This window comes from Falco peregrinus, chromosome 2 (genome assembly GCF_023634155.1).
Source record: "Falco peregrinus isolate bFalPer1 chromosome 2, bFalPer1.pri, whole genome shotgun sequence".
Taxonomy (NCBI): Eukaryota; Metazoa; Chordata; class Aves; order Falconiformes; family Falconidae; genus Falco; species Falco peregrinus.
Genome location: NC_073722.1, coordinates 86968788 through 86995181, shown reverse-complemented (window position 1 = coordinate 86995181; position 26394 = coordinate 86968788). Strand labels below are relative to the sequence as shown.

Here is a 26394-nt window from a genome sequence, read left to right as displayed (position 1 = left end):
CAGTGGAGGGTTTCAGGGAATTAAAAAGAAGCCCACCTGCCCCAGGGAAAGAATGTAGCTTTCAAAGGAGATTTAGCCAAGACCCCTAAAATTAAGATTCATTCTTGTTCTAAACCCAATTTTATTCTTCCAAAAGTGAAGTGCCTCATAAATAGCACCCATTCAAAATGAAAACTCTCTAATCTAGAATACCACCTGATCTTACATAAAGAATATAATTCACCAGAAGATCAAAACACACACCAGAAAGTGATCACATAAGGATCTTATTTTAATACAAGCCTCTCTCTCATTCTTCCAACCTTTAAGATCCCCAAGGGGCCCACTTTATTAAATTTTCTCTGGGTCAAAACCTAGGCCTTGTGAGGATTTCAATGAGAACACACGTTGACCTGTAGTAATAGCAAATCCACAGCACATCAGGTTCTGACAAGAGCAATGCTCTGTAGGTTGCAGTGGAAACCACGAGGTAGTTACAAAATCCACTTCCAAAATCACCTGATTAAGTGACAGGGCTTTATAATTCCCTTGTACAGTCCATCGCATGGTAGGCCTCGAATAAAATAATGATGCTGTACAAGCCTTACTGGTGTTATGAAGCAATACCGTACTCTTTCTTTTTTAGAGAGGTTAAAGGTATGATATTCCTTATGCATATAAATACGCTTTTAAGCGCCACAGGATGAGATGATGATAAAAACAGATTAATCAAAATCTGCACTTAAAAAAAAAAAGCCACAATGAAAGGGCTGCAAGTGTGACAACATACCTTAATGTCTAAGCACTACAGTTGTTAAGAGATGGTGCTGAATAAAGTCTTTAAAATGGGAACTGACTCCTTTGCTGGTATTGTGCAAAGCACAATACAACGGGACTCAATTCTGATTTGGAGACTGCACTTATAAATGTCAATTAAGTAATGCAGAACAATAGCAATAACATCACTGGCAATAATAAAGGACTACTCTCCCCACCTATCACAACCACTTGCTTTTGCTCACCTCATCAGCCACACAAGGTAACACAGCAGCATCATACTGATTCCCCCATCAGGACTAGCACGGATATCATGACAGAGATGAGAGGAAAATAATTACTGTATTTTCTGAGGTAAGCACAATCCCCTTCTGATACTAGCAGATAAGCGTCAGATCCCAGAGCAACAGCCTAAATTAATGGAAACATCCATTAAATTTTAATACTCAAATTCACCTTATTATCTGTATCCTTCTTGCCAACTGCAGACTGTAGAGCATGAAGAAGGGCATCCACCAAGCCATCACACTCTCTTAGCCTTCTGCGTGCTTCTGCTCCATCGGAACTTACGTTCCTAACAGGAGAGATTTAAAAGAAAATTTAGGCATCTAACCTTCACCATAAAGCTGAAGGTGTGTCGATTTATACTACAATTATTAAGAACTCATTACCTCGGATGAACAATTTGGAGGCAAAGTAGTCTGACAAACCTATTATATCTCAGTAAAATATGGACAATACATATCTACAACTCCCTGAATCTGAACAAATAGGGGAACACACTCAGAGGTGCCTAGACACACATTCTTCTGAGTTGCTGGTGGGTCAGTGATATACATTAAACTGGACAGGAATTTTCAGAGTGACCAATATGCAAACTAAAAATTTAATTTCACAGTCAGAGTTTTTAATTTCAAAAATACTTTCACCATCTCAAGAAAAACATGCGAAATCACAAGACTGCTCAGCAGTATTCATGACCACAGAAACTGAAAAATGAAAACGATTAAAAACAGGGGTCAAATAAGCTGTATTTAATCTATCCATATGCAAAATTGTTCGCTTTCTTTGGCCCCCATCTGCTCCAAAAGTCAGATGGGAGTCACCTTGTACAAATGCTGTCTCCTTGACTCCTCAAAGGTTCTTCAAATTGGTTCTGTATCCCCAGATTTCTAACTGGAAGCTACTGCCACCCAGTTTAAATCCTACGTTTTGAACATGTAAAGGCCACCTTTCACACTGTGTACAGCAGTCTCAGCACAAAGCCTGGATCAGTCATGCTTATGAAGTAAAAGACTCATTCAGTACACTTATAAGGCTTTAATTTTCTCAAAACATTGCACAAGAGAATGGCACAGGTAGAAGATGCGAGACAGAGCACTGAAAAGCTACTCGGAGCTGTTGGAAGTTCCATGTATCAATTACTGCAGAAACTGTCAGAGGGGAGCTATGAACTTAGCCCCCCTTGTCCAGCAAGCATGCACATGACATAATACTGAAGCCCCAGCCTTGCATAAGCATCAACTTGCCATTACCCAATAAAGAAATAAAACTCAAGTAAATTTTCCAAATGCCGCTTACCCCTCCCCCCCCCCCCTTTTTTTTTTTTGGGTGGTGGTGGTGGTGGGGAATGAAGATTTGTAATAGTGCTCACTGGCAAAATCTACATGGAAAGGTTTCTGAAAGCTGAAACCCACTAATCTCAACACCACCACAGCCGACCTCTCAGCTTTCAGGGTCTTTGAATTCCACTAAGGTTAGCTCTCAAAAGCTCAAGACAGAATCACTACCTTCTACTATCAGGATTGTGCAGCCAATTTTTCTTTTTACCAGTTAGGGGGACTGCCAATCTCCAAGTAATTAACAATCAATCATGGTCCCCTCCCATGTCCCCCCATCACCCAGGCAGGCTGGTATGTTAATTGGTTGCCTAGGAAAATACCACATTTTCTCAGGGACCTCTAAAAATCTGAAGACACTTGACTGTGAGCTGGTTGCTGTAACAGCACATTAGCTTTCAATTAAGAACGCAAATGAAATGCACAGATAAATGAATTCTTTCCCCAAATCCTAACACGCAGCCTCACCCCTAGCAATGGCTTATACAAGGCAGGTAAAGTGGATATTAAAATATGATTCCACAGCATACATGGAAGTGAGAATTCTACATGCTGTTTTTCCATCACCAGTTGTATTAATCCTTTTTTATCAAAAGCCCAAATGTGAATTTTAACGTAAAGTCTTTATGAAACTGAAATTAGAATTCAAATTCTCTGTGATACCTTTCAGAAGTTGTAACAATAAATGATAGCAGCTCCACCTCCAAGCACATCTATTCAAGTGGAACATCACTTACTCAGCTTGAGGGTGACAGAAATGCACTAAAAATGGTCTTATCTGGAGCTGTGTATCACATTTCTTACTTCCTCATTAAGTTTTAGAAATAGAGGGCTAAAATACATAAGGAACACTTGCAGACTTCCAAAAATAAGTAAATGCAAATTTATTTTTTTTTAAAATCCTTCACACCTTTCTTGCCGCACTCATAAGACATTTTTCTATGGTCCATTTATGCTACCACACTTGTAGCACATTTGTTTTACTGCTTTGGTTATCAACAGCATCACAGCATTTTTTATCCTGCTTTCTTATTTCTTCATCTGTATTAGGATTAATATGAAGGTAGACATCAATAAGGTTATAATTGAAAAAGATAACTATAAAAGTGTATCAGTGTGGCTAGCTGATACCACCTGCTTTACCTTCAGCTATAGAAAAATTTACTGAAAATTAATGCCTCAAGAAAAAATTCCCACCTATATTACACATAAATAGGCATCAACACTCTACAGGATCAAATTAATAGCTAATGCATGCTATGAATAAGTTATCCAGGCATCAAACTTTGCAGTCTTAATGTTGTAACACATCAAAAAAAATAACCTTACGAGCATCTCATGGAGAAACATTTATTCTATAAACACCCAACAATCGTGGGATTCTGCTAGTCCTCCCTCCTTGGGTAATGAGATTCCTGCATTTCCTTGTCTGTAACTATAACCCCAACCTACTGGAAAGCTCAGCTCATGTTCTCCACAGAAGTCCAGGCAACACAGTTCTCAAAAGACTCAGCCCAGGGAGATCATCACCTGCCTTACAGCATCTGCTCTTTTGCTGCTCCAGCAATGCAAAAGGCAGCAAAGATCTCCCAATTCCCATGGGAATATTTACATTTCAGATACACGCACAAGTACACCAAACATCCCAAAGTACTAAGCAAAGGCAGGCACAGGGAAAATGAAGACCGCATGCTTTGAGTAATTTCTCATCTGGCAATCCCAAGAGAAATGCTCCCAGGGTTGGTTTGCATGATCCAGAGCAACCCTCAAAAGCTCCTGCAACCCAGGAAAATGCCAGGTGGCATTTCTGCCCTGGGATGTTAAGACTCTACACTATCTACCTCCTTGAAAAATACCACCCGGCAGTCATCAGCCATAGCCACATCCTGGGTCTTCAGGAGCCATGGCAGCATGGAGACAAAAGTGACTACATGGACAAGAGAGCTAGCGCTAATACTGGTCATTAAAAAGGACAGAAACTGCAATGGAATGGCCAGCCTGATGCTCCACTGAGCAGGGTCAGGAAAAATCTCTCCCAATTTCATATCTGCACTGGAGTTGTTGATGCGTCTTACAGATCTATTATGTGTTATGGAATGAAAGATGTTACTAAGGAAACTTTAAAAGCGAAGTTTCTAAACAGCCTTCTTTCAAGAGTGATGAAAATCAACAAACAGGCGAGAGATTCCAGCAAACCTTAATGGAGGACTTGTAGTTGTCTTACACAGGGTGACACTGCACAGAGGGAATGCAAAGCCTTGCCCAGGGCAGGAACTTCCCGAAACTCATGCAACAGATATGCAATATATGGCACCCAGACTTGAATAAAGTAGAGGCTTCTGCTTTTCACTAAACTTTTCTACACATTATACAAGCATCATTTTATAGCAGAAGAAAATTAATGCTTCATGGATGGTGTGTTTGATAAAAAACACTGAATAGAAAAGGAAGCCAAAACCCTACCTGAGGTGCTTGTTACCTCTTACTTAGGAGCTATGCTACCATGCAACAACTGGAACAGCCCCAAAATTTTGTAGTTAAAACACTCTCAGTGACTTGCTTGCTGGGGCAGCTTAGTATCAAGAACCCCTATAGATGAAGTCAAAGATACTTTTTATGTTTGAACAACTTGAAACAGGAACTCTGCAGCACTTTTGTAGCACTGATGATGGGCAAAATCCTGTTACAAACAAAAATCAAGTTGACTGCCTGTTCACATGGGTGGGAATGGGGAGGAGGAACCACCTGAACTACCGTTACACAGAACAGTGATGAATGATACCTGCCATTCATCTCTGGTGTTCTGTACAGTCTGCTTCCCTTCCCTTGTCTCTTCATCCCCAGGGAGGCCTCTGCTGCTTTCCCTGCTTTTCAATGCTTTTCCAAGAGTCCATTAAATGAAAAAGTGTATTATAAAATCAAGAATAGTATCTTTCTCACATCACACTGCAAAGGGTAATAGAAAGCCTCATGGTGTGCTTACTGTAAATATATACAACACACTCAAAAGAGCAATTCTAGGAGCAAGACATGGAATTACTGTCCATGTTATTCAAAGTACATAGGAAGGAAACCAACTGTATGACTGATTTTATGTAAAACAGTAAAGCACAAGGCTCATTCCAGAGATTTTAAATCCCCAGCAGCCCTTAGCTGGAAAAAGCAACTTGGATTCTTCCTCAAATTCTTGGAGCCCAGACTGTAGACAGGAATAGTGAAAGAGGATTTGTAAGGATGTTCAAATATATGCTTTCCCTGAGAAAACAAAACAGAGAGGCCTAAGTAAATGTTAAATAAAAGTAAATACCTACCAGCATAGAAACACATCAGGCTAGGAATCCAGTCTTGGTATTAAAGACTTCAGAAGATGGTGGGGAATGTGCTGAGAAATCTGTTCATGCTTTAGATAAGGTTATCATTATCACCAAATAGTCTTCTTAATAACATGCAAGTCTGAAAGTAACATTTACATCTGCAGAAGAGAGTTGGCATTCATCACCTCTAGGATAGGTGAGCTGTTACTACTATCTGTGCCATGCACCAAAATTATCCTCAAGAGAAAAGATTTAAAAGTAATTAAATGCATGGCACTTAATTTGCACTATTTCAATGCAAATCATGTAGCACTACCCCCACAGTGCTCTCCCTAACAATCTGATAGACTGGATATGTGGAGAACATTTGAGGTTTTTTTCTAAATGATGAAAAGAAACTGAAAATACAAGCATCAGAGTGGCACCTTTTTTGTCTCTGAACATAAAACCAGTATTTCCAAGACTGTGGCTGTGTCTGCCACCAAGCTGGAAAGGGCCATCAGTTGTTACCCCACTGTGCTGCAGCTGAAGCTGAAAGCCAGAGTTTATAGTATTACTGAACACTTACCATCCTGCTTCAGTTCAGCAGGTGTAAAAAGCACTTTGTTTAGAGACCCAGCTGAGGATGAAGACAACAGGTTGGGGACTTTGCCTTTTATATAAATCAAAAGCCAAACCAGAATTCTTTCAGACATCCTCCTAGTAACATTTCCACCTTCCTCTGGAAGAAGCATGGCTGACAGCTGAAGCTGAGACAGTGATGAGGTCTTTCCAACAGCCTCTTTCTGCACACTGTGGGGTTTCAGATTGCTCAAATGAATCTTTTTACTGGTGTAAACAACGTTCTAATAGCTATTTTTGTATTACCAGGCTAAAAAGTAACACTGCCTGCTATATAGTCTGTCTCAGCACTGCTGAAGAAGAAAAGGATACCTGCGATCACTACAAACCAGAGCTACAACCGGGGTTTCCTGCTGGGTTCAGTGCACGCTTTGCAAGGGGGCTGAGTTACCCCAAAAGCAATACGTACACTTTGCTAGATGTTGACTAACACCATCACTGAGGCTTTGCTGTCCAGACACAGAGTGTTATATACTTAAGCTGATAAAAACTTACAAGGTTCTCACAAGTCTAATTTAAATACATTAGTTGTTCTATCCACCTGTTCTGTCAGAACCGTTGCTATAAAGACACCCTTCCACACCCATACTTGGCTTCACTACCAAGAAATCTTTATTTGGATGTCAGCCAAAGGAGACTGATAAATAATAGTTGCAGTAAATGTACTCTATTTCCTAGTGTATTTCTAGGTCTGAATGTCCCAAAGGAGGAATATACAACATTTTAAAATCATTCCATCATTTCATGCAGAAATCAAATGAATTCCATACTTCAGTTCACATGAAATACCAGAGAGTTTAATTGGTATTGAGCTCATTGTTCTGAAAATAAAAGAGAATAAGAAAGAAGCTGCCAGTGACACAAAGAGAGCCTGATCCAGGCAGTAGTGGTCAAAGAGCCCTGTACAACACAATGGAGTGTGGCAGCAGACAGCTGAATTGGAAATGAAGCAGGGAATATAGCAAAGAAAATAGGAAAAAGCCAAATTCCAAATGAAATAAACAGAAAGATAGAGGAGCTATACTGAAGCTATACTGAAGGTATTAAAGAGCAGCTGTTCAGCTGAGAAAAGGTGTGTATCAGATCTGGGCAGGAGATCCCACTGGAAATTGCTGCTCCACTTCAGCATTCACTTACCAGCTAGACCAAAGAGAGCAGCAGACGAGCAGCCTTGGTTGCCTTGCACGTAAAACCCTTCCAGCTATTTGAATAAAGGGATAGGTTTTGTTTAGTTGGTCAAATGCTTCTGAAGAGCTACCAAAATGCTACCAAAAGCCACCCCTGGAAAAGGACTTCACAAGCTGAGCCTGTGCTCCAGCCACGCTGGCACAGAGCAAGAGATCTAGAAAGCACACTGTCACGTGTCTCATATTCGTATCAGCACTGTCTGTAAGAGCTCCCTGCAATAAGCAGGAGTGTAACAGCCAGCAGTACAGTCTAACAAGGTACAGATGTCAAGTCCATCCTTTGCTGTTTGTGGCTTTCTACATTCAAAACATCATGTAATGCTTTTTCAGTAAAATGCTGACTGGTTACCTCCTGCATGACCTACTTGGAGGTCCTTAGCTTGCTCTCCTGTAATGCAAAACGATGCAGAAACACACTACACAAGAATTCCATGATGCCCAGCAGCTACTCAGCTCCCCTATTATTCCAGTCCCAGCTTGGAGGACACGCTAAGGGGCTCTGCTTGCTTTATCACACATGCTTGCTGCCATGTGGAAAGAATCTCAAAATAACAAAAAATGGGCTGTATTTATCTAATAAAGGATCATGGCTCACATGCCTTCCAAAGCAAACTATGTCCATTACAGTGACTGCAGTGAGCTTTGTTTCAGTCTTGCTCTTCTTCCCACCACAGCAACAGATGTTTTTGTAGATTCCCTTCACTGACAGCCAAGGGAGAAGGGACCTAGATTTGTTCCTAAGTAATGACAGGAGGCAATAAGCAAGTGCACAACTTTAAATTTATACTTCAGATTTGATTGCAAAGCATTAAGGTTGCATGTAACTAGGTTATGTCTCTGCTGCTAAAATCTATGCATAATTTATTTATATTACAAGCTAAACATCAGGAACTGTCAGGAGGAACCCTAACAGCTCCTTACTAGCACGAATTAAACGCTCTGCTCATCATATAAGCCCCAGGACAGCCATATGCTGTGATCCTGCACAGTATCAGTAAGCTAATTAAGAAACTGCCTTTGCTCACTCCTCTCTATTGTGTAGGTTTTTAATTTGAGTTGTTTTTTTTCCAGTCTGGGTTGGGCAGATAAGCTTCTCCCATTTCCATGTTCCTTGCTGCTACCAAAGTGAAGACTTACAGGCAAATTTTTGTTCAGTTTTCATCTCTTTCTAAAACTATTCCTTTGCTGAAATTCCAGTTCACAAGTACCTGTTGCACAACAAAACACTGAAGTATCGTTGGCTCCAGTTTCGGGAGCAGCAACCTCCCCAGAGCTGTACCCAGTATGAAGACACTACAAGTACACCAGCCTCCAGGTACGGTGGGTGGGTGGGCACAGATGTGGCAGCACCTGCCCTCATCTCCTCTGGCTGGGACAGGGAAGCATTCAGCTTTTTAAGAAGTCCTACCAGGCCTCCGCGGTTAAACAACTGCCCTGCAACAGCAAACAAAAGGGCTACTTGAACTATGACTGGGAACACACCGATTAAGGGGAAAACTCAAACAAATGACTTTGTCAGTCTTTTTAGGAGTGGGGGAGAAATGTAGCTGCTGCAAGCAGGGCTCTGTACTAATGCTTGGCTCATCTCATGAAGCTCAATTACCAATTTGCTGCTGATAAAAAAGAGCACCTGAGAAGTCACATTTATGTATCTTCTCTGTCTTGCGACGCTTCAATAAGCAAAGCTCCCTTGACACCAAGGGCAGCTGGGCTGGCAGTACTGTGGCAGCATCACCTGAGCTTCACCTCCTGCGTCCTGCTCTTCACTAGACAGCACTTCCAGGTCAAAGATTTGTACTCAAGTGCCTTCTTACTTCAGTCAGATGGAGATAAAAGGCTGCCTCAAGTACATGATAGTGCAGGTAGGACAAATATTATGTGACTGTCACCATTACTATTACCATGCCTGCAGGGTTTAAAGATGGATAGAGCTTGAAGGCAATTCACTTTGAAAACTCTAATTCCCAAGCACTTTTCTTCAGAGAAAAGCCATACATTAATCATTAATAAGAAAGGAGGGCATAAGCATCTGGCTTTCACAGCCTTTCTTCTCTCCTTTCCTCAAATTCAGCATGCAGAGATGGAAAGAAAAAATGGACACACCAGTATCACTGATACAGTCGTTTTCAGGGTGCAGGAGAGAACTTTTCTGCCAAGACTATAGATTCTGTTTGACTAAAAGCTTCTTTACCTTCATGTGCCTCTCAGACACACACACTTGTGCTACAAGCGGTGACTGCTGTAGGTGTTTGCACACACACACATATATATATGCACAAGTATATAAAGACATTGGGACTTGAGGAATGAGTCCATTACCATTAAGCAGTGTTACATATGCCCGAAGCACTGTAAGTTACATCTGCAGGACAAGATGTACATGCACGTCCTTAATGCTCTGTCCCCCTCAGCAAAAGGCTTAAAACATTCTCATAGAAAAACTCTATTTGGCACATCCTAAGTATTAATGATTTACCACCGAACACCTGCAGCCTTCTTTCCTCTGAAGTACGTAAAAGTCATAGGAGCCTGCAGACACTTACACATAACTTCTCATCCTGGTGGAGTTTGTAGCTCTGAATCTACCAACTCCTTATCTCATTTCTTCAAACACTGTATCTCTTCTTTACCATCAAACTCCTAGGTTTTCATTCCATGGGACCAAACTCTTAGTCTATACCTACAGGAGGTGCTAATTCCCAGCTGTAGTCTCTAGGATCAACCACTCCAAAAATCCTTGAGCTATTGCCATACACCAGCTTCAGGGGAAGGGAAGGACAGAGGTGCCAATCCCACATTAAAGACAGGAATGTGAAGATGAGTGACTGAAGTCCAGATCCACCCAGGCACTCAAGAACCTGAATCTCACCAAAACCAGAATGAGGTACGGCTATTACAAATTAAACCACAAAAAGGTTTATACCATTAATCATGCCTGTAATTATGTCAGAACAGTAGTAGAACAGCCATTAAAGCCACACTTCTCAAGTCTCTTGTCACAGCTCTAGCCACCAGGCTGTCCATTCTCTTCTCAGGAGCTGATGTTGGACAAGCTGTTCTGTGCAATTTTGATCTGAAGAAAGCATGTTTTTAGTGGAAGTCAAGTGGGTGCAGTTTGTTTGTGTTCATACACCCACGGCCAGGTCTCTGAACCCTGAGGCTATTTGTGAATGCAAATTTCTGTGTACTTGGAGAATTGACAAGAAATGCTGCAACTACAGATGGTACCCTGGAAAAAGGAGCACTTCGCATCTGTTTGCTATGCAAATTAATTCATTTAACATTTGTTGACAGCAGGTCAGTTTAGCACAGGAATCAGGGTAGAAAGTTAGCAATTTAGGAACTAAGTTCTACTCTGTCCTCTTAGAAGTGAAAAAATCCAAGGGAGAATTAAAAGTAATTAGGCAGAAAACAGCAATTAAGCCCAGAATGAATTTCATTTTTAAACCACTAAAATCCTTGCTGCTTCCAGAGAACTAGGAATTATGGTAGGTACCTACACAGAAAAGAAAAAAGATAATGTGACTGCAGCAGTGCTCTCTGACCCACAGATGTGGCACTTCCCCTCTAAAGCAGGGAAGCACCTTAGGAGAAACACGGAGACACAGTGAAGGTCCCTGGTGCTGCCTGGGTGCATGTGACCGAGCCTTAAGCGCCATCAATCCCGCAAGCAACTGAACTTGTACTCTTCTAAAGCACCTTAGTGTCTGGGTCAGAGTTGTAGGAAGGATCATGAAATGGCCTTGTTAAGATGCACCAAATCATTACATTATTTAAACTGGAGGAAAGTACAATTTAAAAATGAATGCTTTTAGATCGTAAATCCCAGTAGGGATTTAGGGGCTTAAAGAAAAATAAAAAGACAGTAACTAGAAGAGACATTCTCCACAAACCTAAAAGAATAAAATACAATGGGAAGACATGAAACTTGCACTCCGAATGAAATAAAGGAACATCTGTGCACCTTTAATGATTCTCCTAGCAAATGGCTTCCTTACTTCTTCCCCAAGCCTACTTTTCCATAACCAAAAAATCCACTTAATTTCAATAAATCAATCTTTTTTTTTTGTTCCTTACTGCTCCTTTCCAGACTTCCACCGTACCCATTTCCCTCAATCAGTCTAACAGGCTATACAAATACCTCTATTTTATAAAATCACACCCAAGGTAGCATCTATCACAAGGCTCGTGACCAATTTAATTAGTAAAATAATTACAGATATTGCAAATCCATTCATCGTACTGGGTCTGCCTCTAGAAGCAAAACACAGCAATGTAAGAGGAAACACCTTTTTCCTGATCTCAGGATGAGAATGGAGACAAAATTACCATCATCCGCACTAGTTCCTTCAGTTTTCTTGTGGTTCTTGGTAAAGATTATAGAAAAAGCATGCAATAAATTTCATTATCAGATCATAGTTTGCAAACTGGCTGTGCTGCCAAGTCTTTATTTTGCAAAGGGGAATACAGGATTCCCAAAACATTTCTTTGAAATGAGCTTTTGGCACGTCAAAAAAGACTGGGATGACATTAAGAACTTACTCCTTGTATTCCAGATGATACTAGCATGCAAAAGATGCTTACAATGGCCACCACCATCAGAGAAAGCTTGATTTAGAAGGAGCCCTTAAAATAAACACTGGCCTCCAAAGTCAATATAAACCTTAACCAGTTGCCTTTTTTTCCTTTGATTCTTACTGGCTATGTATACATTGTCAGTTAGCTATGGTAGTTTGGTATGGACATCAATAAGTGTCACAGGTGATCCCAGAGTTATTTAACTCATGGTGAAAGAGAGAGCAGTATCTGAATGGCCACCTTTATGATAACAAACTTTGCACAGTTTCTCCGATTTCTAGCTTGCAAACGCTGGAAACTGAGGTCCAATGTTACTCTGTATCACACACAGGGCTTTCTCAAACAGCAGCTCAGACAGATACATTTCTGAGTGCAAGCCCTTTGGTCATATAGTCTAAAATTAACACCAAGTATCACAAATGGATTTTTGTTACTTCAGGAAGTGGGCAGAAATCAGGGCTATACAAAGTCAGAAAGCTACCTTACCTTTAGGTAAGGGGCAAAAGACTGCACGGATCATGCCTCTTATCTTGCACATTCCCTAGTAAAGCAACTCTGGTGCAGGTACAGATGTCTGCTAAGATATTGGCCACAGTTACTGACCCCTCTGCTAAAGCATCCTACATATACTCGCAGCAGGACATATCTGTGCTGCTAATGCCAGCTGTTAATCCACCCTTAGGCACACGCAGGCCAAGCTGACCACACATGTTACAACTCACCCTGCCCTACTCAGATCTGGATGTACGTCAGCACCCTAACACCCAAAGTGACAAGGGAGAGAGATTTACAAACTACACAGGGGAAACAAGAGCATTATTGACAAGACAAGACTGAAAAGGAAACTGGGATGGATCAGGATTTGAAGAAGAGGTAAAGGCAAATAAGTATTGGTTAGGGGGTTGTTTTGTTTTGTTTTTTAAAATTACTTGGTTTCAATTATTTTGAAATAAGTGTTTTCAATGCTCCACATTATCAAAGGAGAGACCTAGATTAAGAACCAAGTGAAGATGAGAAAGCAGTGTAAAAAAAAAAAAAAAGGGCAAACAGTTCACGCTGTGAATCACAGTTTGTTTCAAACTCGCCCACATCTGTTGATAAACTTCATTAACTGAAAAAATGATACTGAAATGAATGTTGACTTGCATGCATGTCTGTCTTCTGCTTAGATACCTAAACTGCAAGGACATCCGAAACCTCAGAAGTTCAAAGATTCCCTCAGTTTTTTAGAAGACCATGCAGCACACACCTAAGGCTCACCTCCAAAGGGGACAAAGGAGGCTGGCACACCATCAGGAAGACTAACCTCCCAATTAAATATCAAATTGGGGAACAGTCTGTGGTCTGCAATAAGCTCCATTCCTGGAAAATTGAATTTCCAGGACCAGCTACTGTGTCAACAAGAAAAGAGCCGGCAAAGAGGTTTTTAAAACACGGACGTCTGTCAGTCAGATGGCTGCAACAATTTATTCTCTGCTGGTGTTAACCATCTTTATCTTGTTGGTGCTTTTAAGGATGAGCTGAAGAGGATTTAAACAAACAACACAAAATGATTTCCAGCAGTACTAATGGTAATTACTTTTGATATGTCCATTTTTCTCCCTAGATCTGGAAGTGCTCTACAAAAGATAGGTGGTATCCCTGACATTGTAACCAGAATTACAAGCAACGGAAAGACAGCTCAGATCTCACCTACTCCTGCATTTTTTCTGTTGTCCTGGAGTCACTTTATCTCATTGCAAGAAGTAAGGAGACAGCAAGACAATTCTCCCTCCTTTCAAGGCAAGGGGTTCCTCTCCCCATGGCACAACAAAGACACCTGGACAAACTACCTTTTCCAGATTACCGTTCCCTGCTTACCTGCCATCACATCTCCATTTACCTTCACCAACTACTTGCAAGTATGAAATCACCTTGCCCCACACCCGACTGAAGCTTCAAATTTTCCACAAGGAAACACATAGTCCCACCTGACTGCAACAGCAGAGACTATACATGAAAAAACTGAAATACATTTCCCCACTTCAACAACAGAAGCAGTCGCTCTTCACTGGCTGCTGTCCTGATGCATTTGAAGCGCATCAGGACCACTTTTAACTACAAAAAGTTCAAATTTTCTACTCAACATCTCTCAGTACTACTATGCTCCATATCACTCTTCATTAGCCTTAAGAACACAGGGTCTGAAGTGACACAAGCTTTTTCATGTCCCATAAAACCAGTACCTTGCTTTGAAATAAAAAAAAAAACCCAACCAACAACCAACCAAAAAAACCCCAAAGCTATCTTGGAATGTAGAAGTTCAAGTAGATCCACACACCAATAAAAAGTTATGATGTGCATTAGGTTACTCTACTAATGATTAATTTATTGTCTACACTTACTGAAGAATCTCATATTCCTTCAGATAATCCTCCTCCCCCTACCCCTGACTAATTTCCTCTTGCAAAACACCATTAGAAAATGAGACGCTAGCAAGTAAAAACCTGTGATGTCTGGAGCCTACTTAAAAGGACCTTAGTTTCCAGTGGGACTGCAAATAATTTCAGAAATGGGCCCTTTCAGAACACTTTTCATTACTTACTTTACTTGTGAAATGACTCAGGGGAATAGTTACTGCCATTTAGAGACCACAAGTCCAAGAAACAGAAATGAATCAACTTCTGAAGATGCATTAATCAGTAGAAGTCTGACAGAAGTATACTTCAGAGCAACAGAAATTATGATGCCAAATCTTTATTACTTTTATTCAAACTAATTGACGACTTCATAATGCTGAAGGCTAACAGGGCATCTCCACTATCTTCTCTCAAAGAAAAGCAAAATGAAAAGAGACTCTATTTAGGGAACACTGGGTCTTCAGGTTTTTCAGATTGCATTAGGACTCCTCTGGACTCCAGCTTCCAGCATGTACTGTCCTACTCTCAAGGTGCTCTCAGAAATGTAAATACAAATTCTTAACCAGAAAAGGCTCCTTTGCAAGCAATATTAGAAATTGGTTCCTAAATGGGTCAGTAGTTCAGGTTCTTAACTAATTTCCCACAGGTCCTTAGTCACTTCAGCTTAAAATAGGAGTGTGCCCATAAAAGTGTTTGTGGCTGAAACTAGATCCGTGTTTCAGGCTCAGTGTAATTCCACAAAATCAGCTCCCCAGCATCTGCAAATAAATGCCTTTTGATAGGAGAAGGCCTAAAACCAAGAAGGGACTGGTTTGAAAACACACTTTTCAAATAAATAAAAACTGTGCCATCAAAGGAAGCAGAGAAGGTACTCAAAATTTGTAGAAACAGCCCACTGATCACAGTACAATAGACAAATGAAAGCATGATTCTCAGCAGTTGTGGCACAGTTTGCATTGCAAAATGCTGGTTTTGTATGTAGCTTGGCAGTTAGCCTTCCCTGGGTCACTCTCCTTCATATCACACACCACCCTATACAGATCCACTCCCCCTAATCTGGATAAATGACCTCCTCTTCACACTGACCCCACTGGACAGACCTACATTGACAAGTCCTACAACAACAGAGTCTGTGGCAGGCAAATACCTCCAAGCACTAATATTGTGGCCCCTGAAATGGAGACATTCTGCAAAAATGAAAGATATATGATACTTAATTTCACATCAAAATAATTCTATCAGATTCCTAAACACAGGACGTGGTAAACAGATAAAATATTCCACACTCCTGCCTTACCGTAAGCACCCAGAAGTGTTCTTGAAGACAGTTGTCCACTCAGCATCACGAGGCTTGGAGTCCTCATTTGGCTCACTCTCCCAACCTGAATGGGGTATAATCACCTCGTTGGTAAGTGTCTGCAGACCATGGTTGATGATGACCATCTTCAGGGGCTCATAGGATGATAAGTTCCACAGGGTACCTGCAGGGGAAACAGTGATTATGAAATAACAAGAGAACAACAACTTTAAAATCTCTAGATTAAACAGAATCGCTAGATTTACAGTATATCACTAGAAGGTTTAGTCATAAAACTAAAAGGCAAACCCACTTGATGAGATGCCAGACTAACACACAGCTTAGGGGAATTTCCACAGTTGCTGCAACAAACATTTTCCAAAGCAAGGAGGCACTTTTATGAAGACATGGATACTGCTGAAGTAATCAAGTCTTACAACAGAGCCATGAAAGTGATGTGCTATTTGAGATTAATAGGACTTTTCTGCTATACACAAATTTTTTACACTTTTAAGTCTAGCTATGCTTCAAGAAGTAAAAATTCATCCAGTGCAGCAGACAAGTATAGTGAGCAAGTCTTAAAAATGAGGATGAATTTATGGGGGATCATTGATCTTACGCTTACCCTCTGCACAGGAGAATATTTCAGCCAAGACTCCTCTATTATTTACTTCCACATTTTCCTGTCACAGGCAATATCTGTGTTCAAATCACCTGCTGCCACAAACGTATGATGCCTTGAAGAAGCTGAGAACCAAAACTTCTCTATCTTTCCATTTTTACCTCAATTATGAGACAAAGTAGACAGGAGCCAAACATCAAAACAACATTACAGAACAGTCTTACAACTGTAAAAATACCCAGTCTTAGATAAGCGATACAACTTGTCAGCAGACCTGTAGCAGTCCCCTAACAGTAATTGCTCATTAGCTTAGGTCTGAAACAGGACATTCACTTCAGAGACCATTTCTGCATTTGCTCAGCCTGGTAACAAACTTGGAAGGAGCCAAATGCACACTTTTGATATCCAAGGGAAAGCGTGAAGACTGGCAAAATTTCAGACCCTGAATAGAAAAGCCAGATTCCCCCGCACACACAGGAAACCTTTTCTAAGTGGATACTGTAACAACCTGAGGCTCTCTGGGTTACTACAGCTGTGAATCTGTGCATGTGACAGTGCAAGCTGTGGACACTCACGTGTTATCTAATAAAAACCACAAAAGAACAACCAAGGTAAGCCTTTTGTTTCCGTCCCTCTCAACCATTCCGTGTTTAAAACCTGCAATTGTCAAACTTTAAAAATGACTGGAAAAAGGTTTTGGATCTGTTACTGTTGTCACACAGCCTAACACACACACACACACACACTTGCTGGAGCCTGCCAGTCAATGGAAAGCACGTAGCAGGGAGGGACGCAGCAGTGATGCAGCGTGCCGCGGAGACCTGCACAGCCACCACGGCTGCCGGGGAAGAAGTGAAGGCAGCGCTCTCATGGGAGACCTCCCTTGCACTCAGGCTTTAACTGCTGCAAGTCACAAGTGTCAAATGCCAAATGTCCTGGTTTAATATCAGAGTATTATCCATACAGGGTCATGACAGGTGCCAGGTCAGAACGGGAATTTACCTCCATTTGAGCAGTGACTGGCACTTACAGGATAACCACAAAGGCTGATGATTAGCAGGCCCTCAGAAGCCAATTGCTATGCTGTCTCCTATTCAAAGTGATCTTCACAAAATCCAGGCATCTCTTCAGCCTTAGGAGACCGTATTAGTTAATAAAAAACCACTAAGGCAGACAACAGAATGAACACGGTAATGTTTCTTTCAGTCTTTTTCTAAAACTATACAAAAATATTGCTTTTTTGGCCTACTGCCCTTGCCATCCATTAACACCACACTGTATGAGATTTTTATAACATTTTTTTTTAGCTTTCCAACAAGACTGTATAGGTGAAATATGAATTAATTTTCTCTTTGTACCCATTCCAATAAATCACCCTTCATCATTGCAAAACCCTAAACAACAGACAATAAGAAAAAACCCCAAACCAAGCAGAAAACGTTAAGTGGCCCCATTCTGTTATGGAAGAAAGCCTTTACTTCTCATAACCAACTGGCTCAAAAATACAGATCAAACAAGAAACAAAACGCAACTCAATATTTATAATAAAGACTATGAAAAACTGATGTATAGGCTACCCTATTAATTTTATATACTTCACTAGACAGTCTTTCTTTCAGTTATTGCACACCAACTGCTTATGCATATCAAATATAAAAATAATAATTACAATTAAATCCCTAACTGGCTCAGTACTTCTAAATTCAAATACAAAATCCAAACATCCAGCGCTGAATGAAATGGATACATCCCAGGAAATTACACAGGGTAATCATCTCTGGAGCAAACCTAGATCCAAACTGAGAACGGGGGTGCAGAATACCCTGCTTATGTCAGGGTTTCCTCAGAGTATCATAAATGGAGCACTTGGCACTTGCAGCCATCAAAACTCACACTATTAGGAAAAGATGGCATCAACTGAGGAACCTCGTACAGCATTTGTGAGGATCCTGCATTTGTGTTCTCTTGAAACTGCAAGACATTGCAACTGGAAACAACACAGAGGATTAAAACCATCTGTACATAGAAGAGCTCAGTTTTAAAATCTGACTGCCCTTCAGAACTCTTTACTTAAATGCACATACTACTTTTACATCTGAAATGAAATTCTGCCTTTTCCCCTTTCCTGGAGGAGTGACGTAACGTGTTATCTGTCTAGTAAAACTGCAAAGGCAAATTTCACTGCTTAAGAAGAATCAGGGAAACACATCATTACAAAGACAAAGATTTACTATATGATTTCTAAGATCTCTAATATTACAGGATTGTACAAAAGTTTTCTAGTGCTCAAATCTTTTGTTTGTTTTAAGAGGTAGAGATTTGTGTCTAGATTTCAATACCTTCAACCCCAATGTTTAAAATAAAATCATCAGCTTTAAACTCCCTCTTCGATAGTCTCATTCACCAACAGTTCTTTCAATAGACTAAATGCAACTGGGATTAGATAGTATTCTAACTGGATTGCAACACAAAAAACAGCACTAACCTGCCAATCTACCACACACATCAGCTTTGCTGATGCTGGTAACCCCATCCAGACCGAGAGAACTACCTGCCTCCACAAAAGGATCTCTTGTACATACTCATCCGGAATTTTTTTCGTAAGAGGTTGACTGCAATTTATGCAATAAACCATTTCAGGCAAGCATTCTGACTGTCGATCTCATTGAGTGGCTACCGGACAACAGGAACGGAATTAAACAGAATGCCTTTCCCCCATCCTCTCTGAAGAAAGAAACACAACAATTTACAAGCTTTTCAATTTGTCATCTGCCTCCCATCTTTCAAATGTTTCACAGAAAAAAACCCAAACTGCAAAGAATAAAAGACAGTCTTACCATAGGAAAAGCACACTCTTCAAATTATTCAAAAATGTCAAACCACTTGTTTGTAATATTCTCCTTGACGCTTGCACGAGGAAAACAAAAAAATTCCTCTGTTGAACAGCATTAATTGAAAGAAAATGCACCACACTTAACAGAAAGGTACCCTAAAATAAACAGGGATCAGGGAATCTTGTGGTTCCAAAGACAAGAGAAAAAAATTCAGATTCAAGATTGACTTCATGGGGAAAATATACCACAAGAAAGGATACAGAAAATAAACAGTGAAATACATTTTTCTTATTCAAAATTATGAAACAAAAAGGTTGAAATCCCAGCACTGTTTCAGCTGTTGAGAAAGCAAATTCCATAGCAAAGACACCACTAGTGACAGCCACAGAAAAAAACAGAAGTGAACAAATTCAGATCAGACTGTAGGTTTTAGCAGTATGAAGTATGAGTAAAAAACCCATCCCTGTAAATTTTACATCCGTCTTTAAAAATCATTCTCTATTAGCATAACACACTAATGATCCAACAAGCTAGAAACACTGTTTTTAAAACCTTAGGTTTAATCAAGTCAAATGAATAGCACTCAAGAGAAATCTAGTCACCAACACAGCATAAGGGAAATGAAGTTACCTGAATTTTCAATGCTCTTTCACTACGAGTATTGGCCTTTTCAAGCACAGTTTGCATGAATTTTAGGACTAGAGAAAGACAATAAACTATTGCTTTTCAGAAGATGATCGCCGTCAGGATCAATCTTTATTCATAAATACTATTTGTAATATATACTTCTAACTATAACCATTACCTCTACTCTTTCAGCATCTTAAGCAGGGAGCACAGTTACAAGTTTTTATTTCAAAAGTACTGATTGTTGTAAAAATACATTAAAAATCACTGTAAGCTATAAACATAGCTATATGTTTTATGTAATGCTAAGACCGAGTAGGGCCAAAATCATTATTTCCTAAATCTCCACCTCCTCGGAGCTGTGGGAAGATTTCTAAAGAAATTGTGGCAGAACACAGACATGCTGTTATCTTCTCCAATCCAAGGGAAATCTCTTCCTGCTGTGCACACTTACTTGCAAAAATCCAATGTCACCAAGCAATTAGAAGAAGCTTTTTAATTCGTTATCTATGGTCCATATCAAGTAATTTATAATTTGGAAAAATAAAACACGCTGCATTATATTCACTGAGGATGACTTGTCAGTCCTGTATACATTTTTTCCACAGACTCATTTCTATCATTTAAAGTCCTGAAGATGGAAGCTGGGCTTCTTCAAGTTAGGTTGTGGTCAAGTTGAGAACCTCATATGAACTACTGTTTCACAGAATACACCATGAAAAGGGACCTTCTTCTGACAAGCCTTCTAACAGAAAATGGAGGGAGGAAGCTCACAAAGTTCAAGGCAGCATGGTACTTCAATGAGAAGTTGGTGTCTGATCAGCCAACAGGATCTTAGGATACATAAATCCCATGAGATTTGAATTCTGAGCAAGCTGATCAATCTGCAAGTTTCTGTTGTAGTATTAGATCAAAATATTTCCTCTGCAGAGCATTCTGAAGGTCAGTCATTTTTCAATTAAAACCAGTTCGGCAACATATAGTAACAGAAAAATCACATTCTGCATGACTTAAAATCAGTGCAATGTCATTAAACAACAAAATTACTTGCAATATTCTCCCAAAGACCAAAATTATTCATTAAAGCTAACAACTTCTGATTGCTTTTTCAAATAATGTAACAGAATTTTGGTCTTGCATATCTGATGGGAACATTTCCTCCACAAAAAAACATTATAGCTCAAGATAAAGCTTTTGCAGCTTTCCCAATCAGAATAGATTTAATTCCTTACCACCTTAATCCTCATTTATCTCAATTTCTCAAGAAAATGATCCACTGAAAGTTCAGCAATAAAGTTTCAAGAAAAGAGATGCAAGAAGAATGTTGTGGAATATTTCTCATCACAACTCTACTCATGATTTATTTACAGGTTCTCTAACAGTTAAATCAGGCTTTTCTCAGTGCAGTAGATGGGAGGTATTTTGTAACTCCACACTTTAAAAAGAACAAAAAGTGAGATCTGTGGTATTTAATGAACGTATCTTGAGTTTTAAAGGTGGTTTTTGTTGTGGTTTTTTTTACACACCTCACATCTGTCTTAACTGGAGGAACATCATGTTTTCATGACATTTGCAGATATATCAAGAATGTCTGGTAAAACAGAGATGGCATTAACCTAGAGAAGATTTTCAAATTCTGCTATAACCAGTGCTATCTGAAAGAAAAAAGCTGCAGACTTGCTTAATCTGGCAGCAGTGTTTTATCAGTATGCTCAGCCTGCTTCCAAAATTGCATGTCAACACGTTTAACTAACCTGTGCTCTTCAAAACCCGTATTCTGGGGAGCAGTCAAGTGAACACACTTCTGACACATCGAGTCTCACCGATTCAGTGCTGTGTGAAACATATACGATTCCCCCCTCATGCTCCCTTGCTACTGCGCCTACCTCTTCGGCATTTTTAACATATTGGTGTGGCTTTTTTCCCACTCCATTAACCCCCTGACCAGACCCCAGCTGGCTGGCCTGATTCATACTGTTCTGGACAGCTGTGGCTGCTGCATCAGATCACCAAGTAAATAAAGAGACCACGGAGCTGTACTACAGCCAAGGACTGACTCCCAAATTAGACAAGGATGATGCTCTCTTTTGCCAGAAAGCACCCTCTCCAGCTGTAGATAATGAGTCTTACTGTATGCTCCCATGTACCTGCTGCCCTGCAGGCTGGTAGTGTCCCACACCCAGAGAAGCAAAACTTCAAGACTTGGAGTGCTTTTGAATTCAGACATCTGAATTATTCAAATTTCTTTAAAATACTGAAGTGTCTTTAGAAAGCAGGATAATTATTCATCCACATCTGAGTTGTCCAGCTGATGATTACTATTCAACTTTTGAAAAGCAGCCAGTGTTGAGTTAAAGAAATATTAAACCACAGAAAAGTCCATGTGTCATACCAAACTTGAATTTGCAGCCTGTTGAAAGCAAGCACCCTTGCATGCTGTTGTTGCCTTTTCTCCACCCCCCACCCCCCTTTGTTTTTTTTTGCATTGTTGCAGAAGCCCCCAGAGATTTCACTTCAGACAGACTAAAAAAATTTCATGGCAAAGGCAGACTTCGGTTTATCATTAGAGAAAAGTACCTGGACAGGAAGCCAAGATTTCTACCATGAGAGCATCAGAACTACAAACTGAATTTTTGAGGCTACAAAACAGTCCTTTTGTGGCAGCCCTTTGAATGCTTGGAGCTTGAACGCTCCCTTTGCACTTCAAGTTGGCTCTTGTTTCTTTCTGCTGACTTTTGGAGATCATTTTTCAAATGGACAATTCCACATTATCAGCCGAGGCTTTGAACGCTGACTGCAAGTCCACCAGCATCAGTCACAGGGGCATTGCTGGAATACTCTTGTCTTCTATATTGATGCTTGAATGTCTCACACCGGATCTGGTGGTATCATTTTAGAAGTGGAATGAAATTATTCCTGGTTAGGTGCAGATTAAATGCACATCACCTGTTACTGGGCATCTGTTTAGATTAATGCCCTCAGTATTCCTGGTGTTTCTCAGTAAGGGGAAACAAAGAGCTTTAAATAGCAAAACCCAAAGTGGAATAAAAATACTACATTTAATTAGCAGCAGCTACTGTCAAATAGAATGCATTTGAACTGTAAAACTAATTAATCAACAGGAAATCAAAGCAATCGCCATTTAGAGTGAAAAGGGAAAACATCCAGTTTGTTTTTGCCATTTCAAAAGTGACTGATTACCACTTAGCATTATAATAATATTCCTTCACAGTAAATTATAGACTGGCTTCTTCTTCCTTGAATCTAAAGAAATAAATTTATTCCTTTTCAGCACTCCAGAAATGAGTTTTGAGTAAACTGGAACAGTAGACAAATATATTCTTTATTTTTTAAAAAAAAAAATTAAGTCAGCCATCCTACTAAATGAGTGCAACAAATGGAATATAAATACTACCTACAGAGTTTCCATCTGAAGAAACAAAGCACAGAGAGCAATGAAAGCTCAACCAACACACGCTACTTAGAGGATCTCTGACAAAACAGCCAGCTGTCCTTTACCAGCTCGCTGGAAAAGGACTGGAAAAATACCCTGCTAGTTTCTACACTGTATATTTAGACCTCGTTTGCTAAATATCCTATAATGGCCGGGGTTCTTACAGCTGGAACACCCAGGTCACTGTTCATCTCGGAGAATCATGATTACCAGTAAAAACTTGGAGAGCTGCTGTAATTCTAAAATTGCCTCAAACAAATTATGATGTTTGCTTCTAATGGCTTAATCCATGTTTGCAGTAGGGTCTGCCTGGAGAATCTAACACTGATAAGGTAGCTAAACAGTTTCAGCCTTGGACACATCTTTGTACTCACAAAACTTTCTGAAAAATTCTGTTCTGGCATGGAAATTCATTGCAACTGCCCTGGTCTCCATTCAAACATCCCCTGCTGCTTCTGAGAAGGAACGGGAAATCCATTTCACTCCTCATGAGTTATGGGAGACTGAAGAACAATATATTTCTTCTTAGTTTAAGGACTGACTTACTTTTCCACCCTTTTCCACTTAATGGCTGAACTTTGAAACTTGGCATATACTTTATTACTCTTTTTGGAAGATGTCCAAGACTAAGTTCAAATAAAAAACAGGTTGAATAACGGAGTTATAAGTGATTGAAAACTCCCTGCAAAGTGTGCACAAACTCAGTGATTTTGAAATGTAATTCTCCCTTTTCTGATTATTGCAACAAGGAAACCCCATGTCCAGAGCATCTCACCTGTAGACTCTACACTCCTTAAAATGTGAGATTTCCAGGATGGCACAGACACAGAGCCTGAGGAGACCTGCTGTTCTATCAATAAGAAGGAGTGGGAACATGCAGCAGGATTGTTTTATAAGAGATTAACAAGGAAAGTTTGAGATTAGCATATCTTACCTCATGATTGTAACATGCTGAGGGCAAGCACACTACAAATTACCTGTCAGTGAAGTTGCTATAACTCATTTCAGCTTCAGTAACTCAACCACATGTAGTTGCATGCTACATCCAAGAAGCACCATCCATCTCTCCGCAGCCAGGGAAATCCGAGTGTGCAACATACTCAGCCAATCTTGATTTCCTCCTGACGGGCATGTTTGCCTTAGGCTTTCTCACACCACAAACACAGTGCAGCTAAAGAAACAGCTGCAGCCAGTGATCTAAATTCTCCTTCGATGCTTTAACCTTCAGAAATTGTTGTTCCTAAAGCTGAGAGGACTCCTCTACAGAATAATTCATTAAAGAAACCACAGACACTGACCTGTAATTAGCTCTCTGACTTCCATGTCATTTGTTTTTCTTAACAGTCTGATCAATGCGGGGATCCCATCACAGTTCTTTATAGCCACCTTGTTTTCATTATCCTTCCCATAGGAGATGTTTCTGAGAGCCCCACAGGCTTTACGATGCACCTCCGGCTTCGGATGATCAAGCAGGCCCACCAAGATGGGTATCCCTTTCAGGTGCCTCACGTCCTTTTTGATTTTATCATTCTCATAGCACAAGTGCTGCAAGTAGGCTGCGGCGTTAGACTTGACTGGATCAATAGGGTGGCTGAGCATGGCAATTACTTCAGGGAGGTCAGGGTCCCTCCACCTGGGGTCTTTACGAATGCTGTCAATAGAGGGGGAGCGCTTCCCCAAACGGTCAATACTAGCCATGCTTCCTCTCTCTGGCTGTGCCAGTGGCGCTGCGTAGCCACCATGAAGGTAAGGTATCCTCTCTTCAACCACCTCGGTCTCGATGGGGTCATCGTAGCCCCTGTAAGAAGCAACAGTCCCAAGAGAAAGAAAGGGGGAGGGGGGGGAAAAAAAGCACATTTAAACACTCTGTACCTCTGAGTCAGTATGGAGATTCCAGCTATGAGCAAACCTTTTAAATCCCAAACATCATTAGGGGTAGCGTATTTAAACTTTCAAATAATTTGTTTGTAGTAATTTGAAAATTAACCATAGCTGAGTACCCAGCAGTGATGGGGCTACAGCACAGTTTTGTTTGGCTAGCGATGAAGCGATGACAGAACTGCAAGTCAAACAGATTGCTTTCATTTTGGTCACTTAGCAAAACAATTATGATGGGAATTTAGCAGGAAACACTGAACTTCATTAATACCACTACTTCTGCAACAAACCCAAACTCTAATTAAAGGCATTCAAGGCCTGGACAGAGATGACAGACACTTTTCAGCAAGTCTTGAGAAGTTCCACTACATTTCCACATTGATGTTCATACAAGTATACTGTATACAAAACAATGTCAAAGATGATGGAAAACCTAAGTCCTGAACCCAAGCATGTAATAAAAGTCTTATATTGTACAGAATCATTTGGAATGCAGATTAGAGGCTGATGGTCAAGAGACCTGGGTCCAACTTTTAACACCAGAGTAGTTTGCTGGACATCCAAAATAGGTGCCATACTCTGAGCTTTCCTTCGCAGATCTGCAATTAACCTGGAGGTTAGACACTCTTAAGATCATTTACACCATGAGAATGAATGCCATTCATCTCCTTGTGCCATGGTTATGTTACACTGTGTGTAACTGAGGTAAGGTCAGTCACAACTGGCTAACACACCTATTTAGATATTACTGCGCTAGTTCACAGAAAAGGCAAAGTTACAATCAACAGCTAAAAATTCTAACGCAGTACATTCTCACATTACAAATGTCCATATTCTTTAAAAAAAAAAAAAATAAATCACAAATTTGACAAATACTTCTTTTTCTTTAACAACCACCACTGCAACTATAACCTCTATCCTCCAGAAAAAAAGCTAAACCACCCAAAATACCACACCACCATCTCCAACTAGCTGCATTTTGTAAGGAAAAGCACTTGAAACTTCAGAATTTGTTTAGAGATTCACTGATCTACTTCATCCCTTATTCAACGTGACAACTTTCATCCTCTAGAACATGCATAGCTCGTGGGGGGGAGCTTCAGTGCATATGCGGTGCACCCACCTGGGAGGTAACACTGAAGTCCTTAGGAGAACTACAAATGGAAATCCAAAGCTTGCACACAGTGATCCGCTGGTCACAAATTTTT

General features: G+C 40.3%; 1 protein-coding gene across 12 annotated transcripts in view; it reads right to left on the bottom strand.

Moving 5' to 3' along the window:
• Positions 1–26394, bottom strand: part of ARVCF (ARVCF delta catenin family member) — a 291095-nt gene that overhangs the window by 53650 nt on the left and 211051 nt on the right. For all 12 annotated transcript variants that reach the window (XM_055795795.1, XM_055795794.1, XM_055795791.1 and 9 more), the window contains 3 exons: positions 24607–25106; positions 15772–15955; positions 1213–1330 (listed from right to left, as the gene is read on the bottom strand). In XM_055795795.1, coding sequence (XP_055651770.1) covers positions 1213–1330; positions 15772–15955; positions 24607–25106 — 802 coding nt within the window. The remainder of the gene's footprint in view (positions 1–1212; positions 1331–15771; positions 15956–24606; positions 25107–26394) is intronic.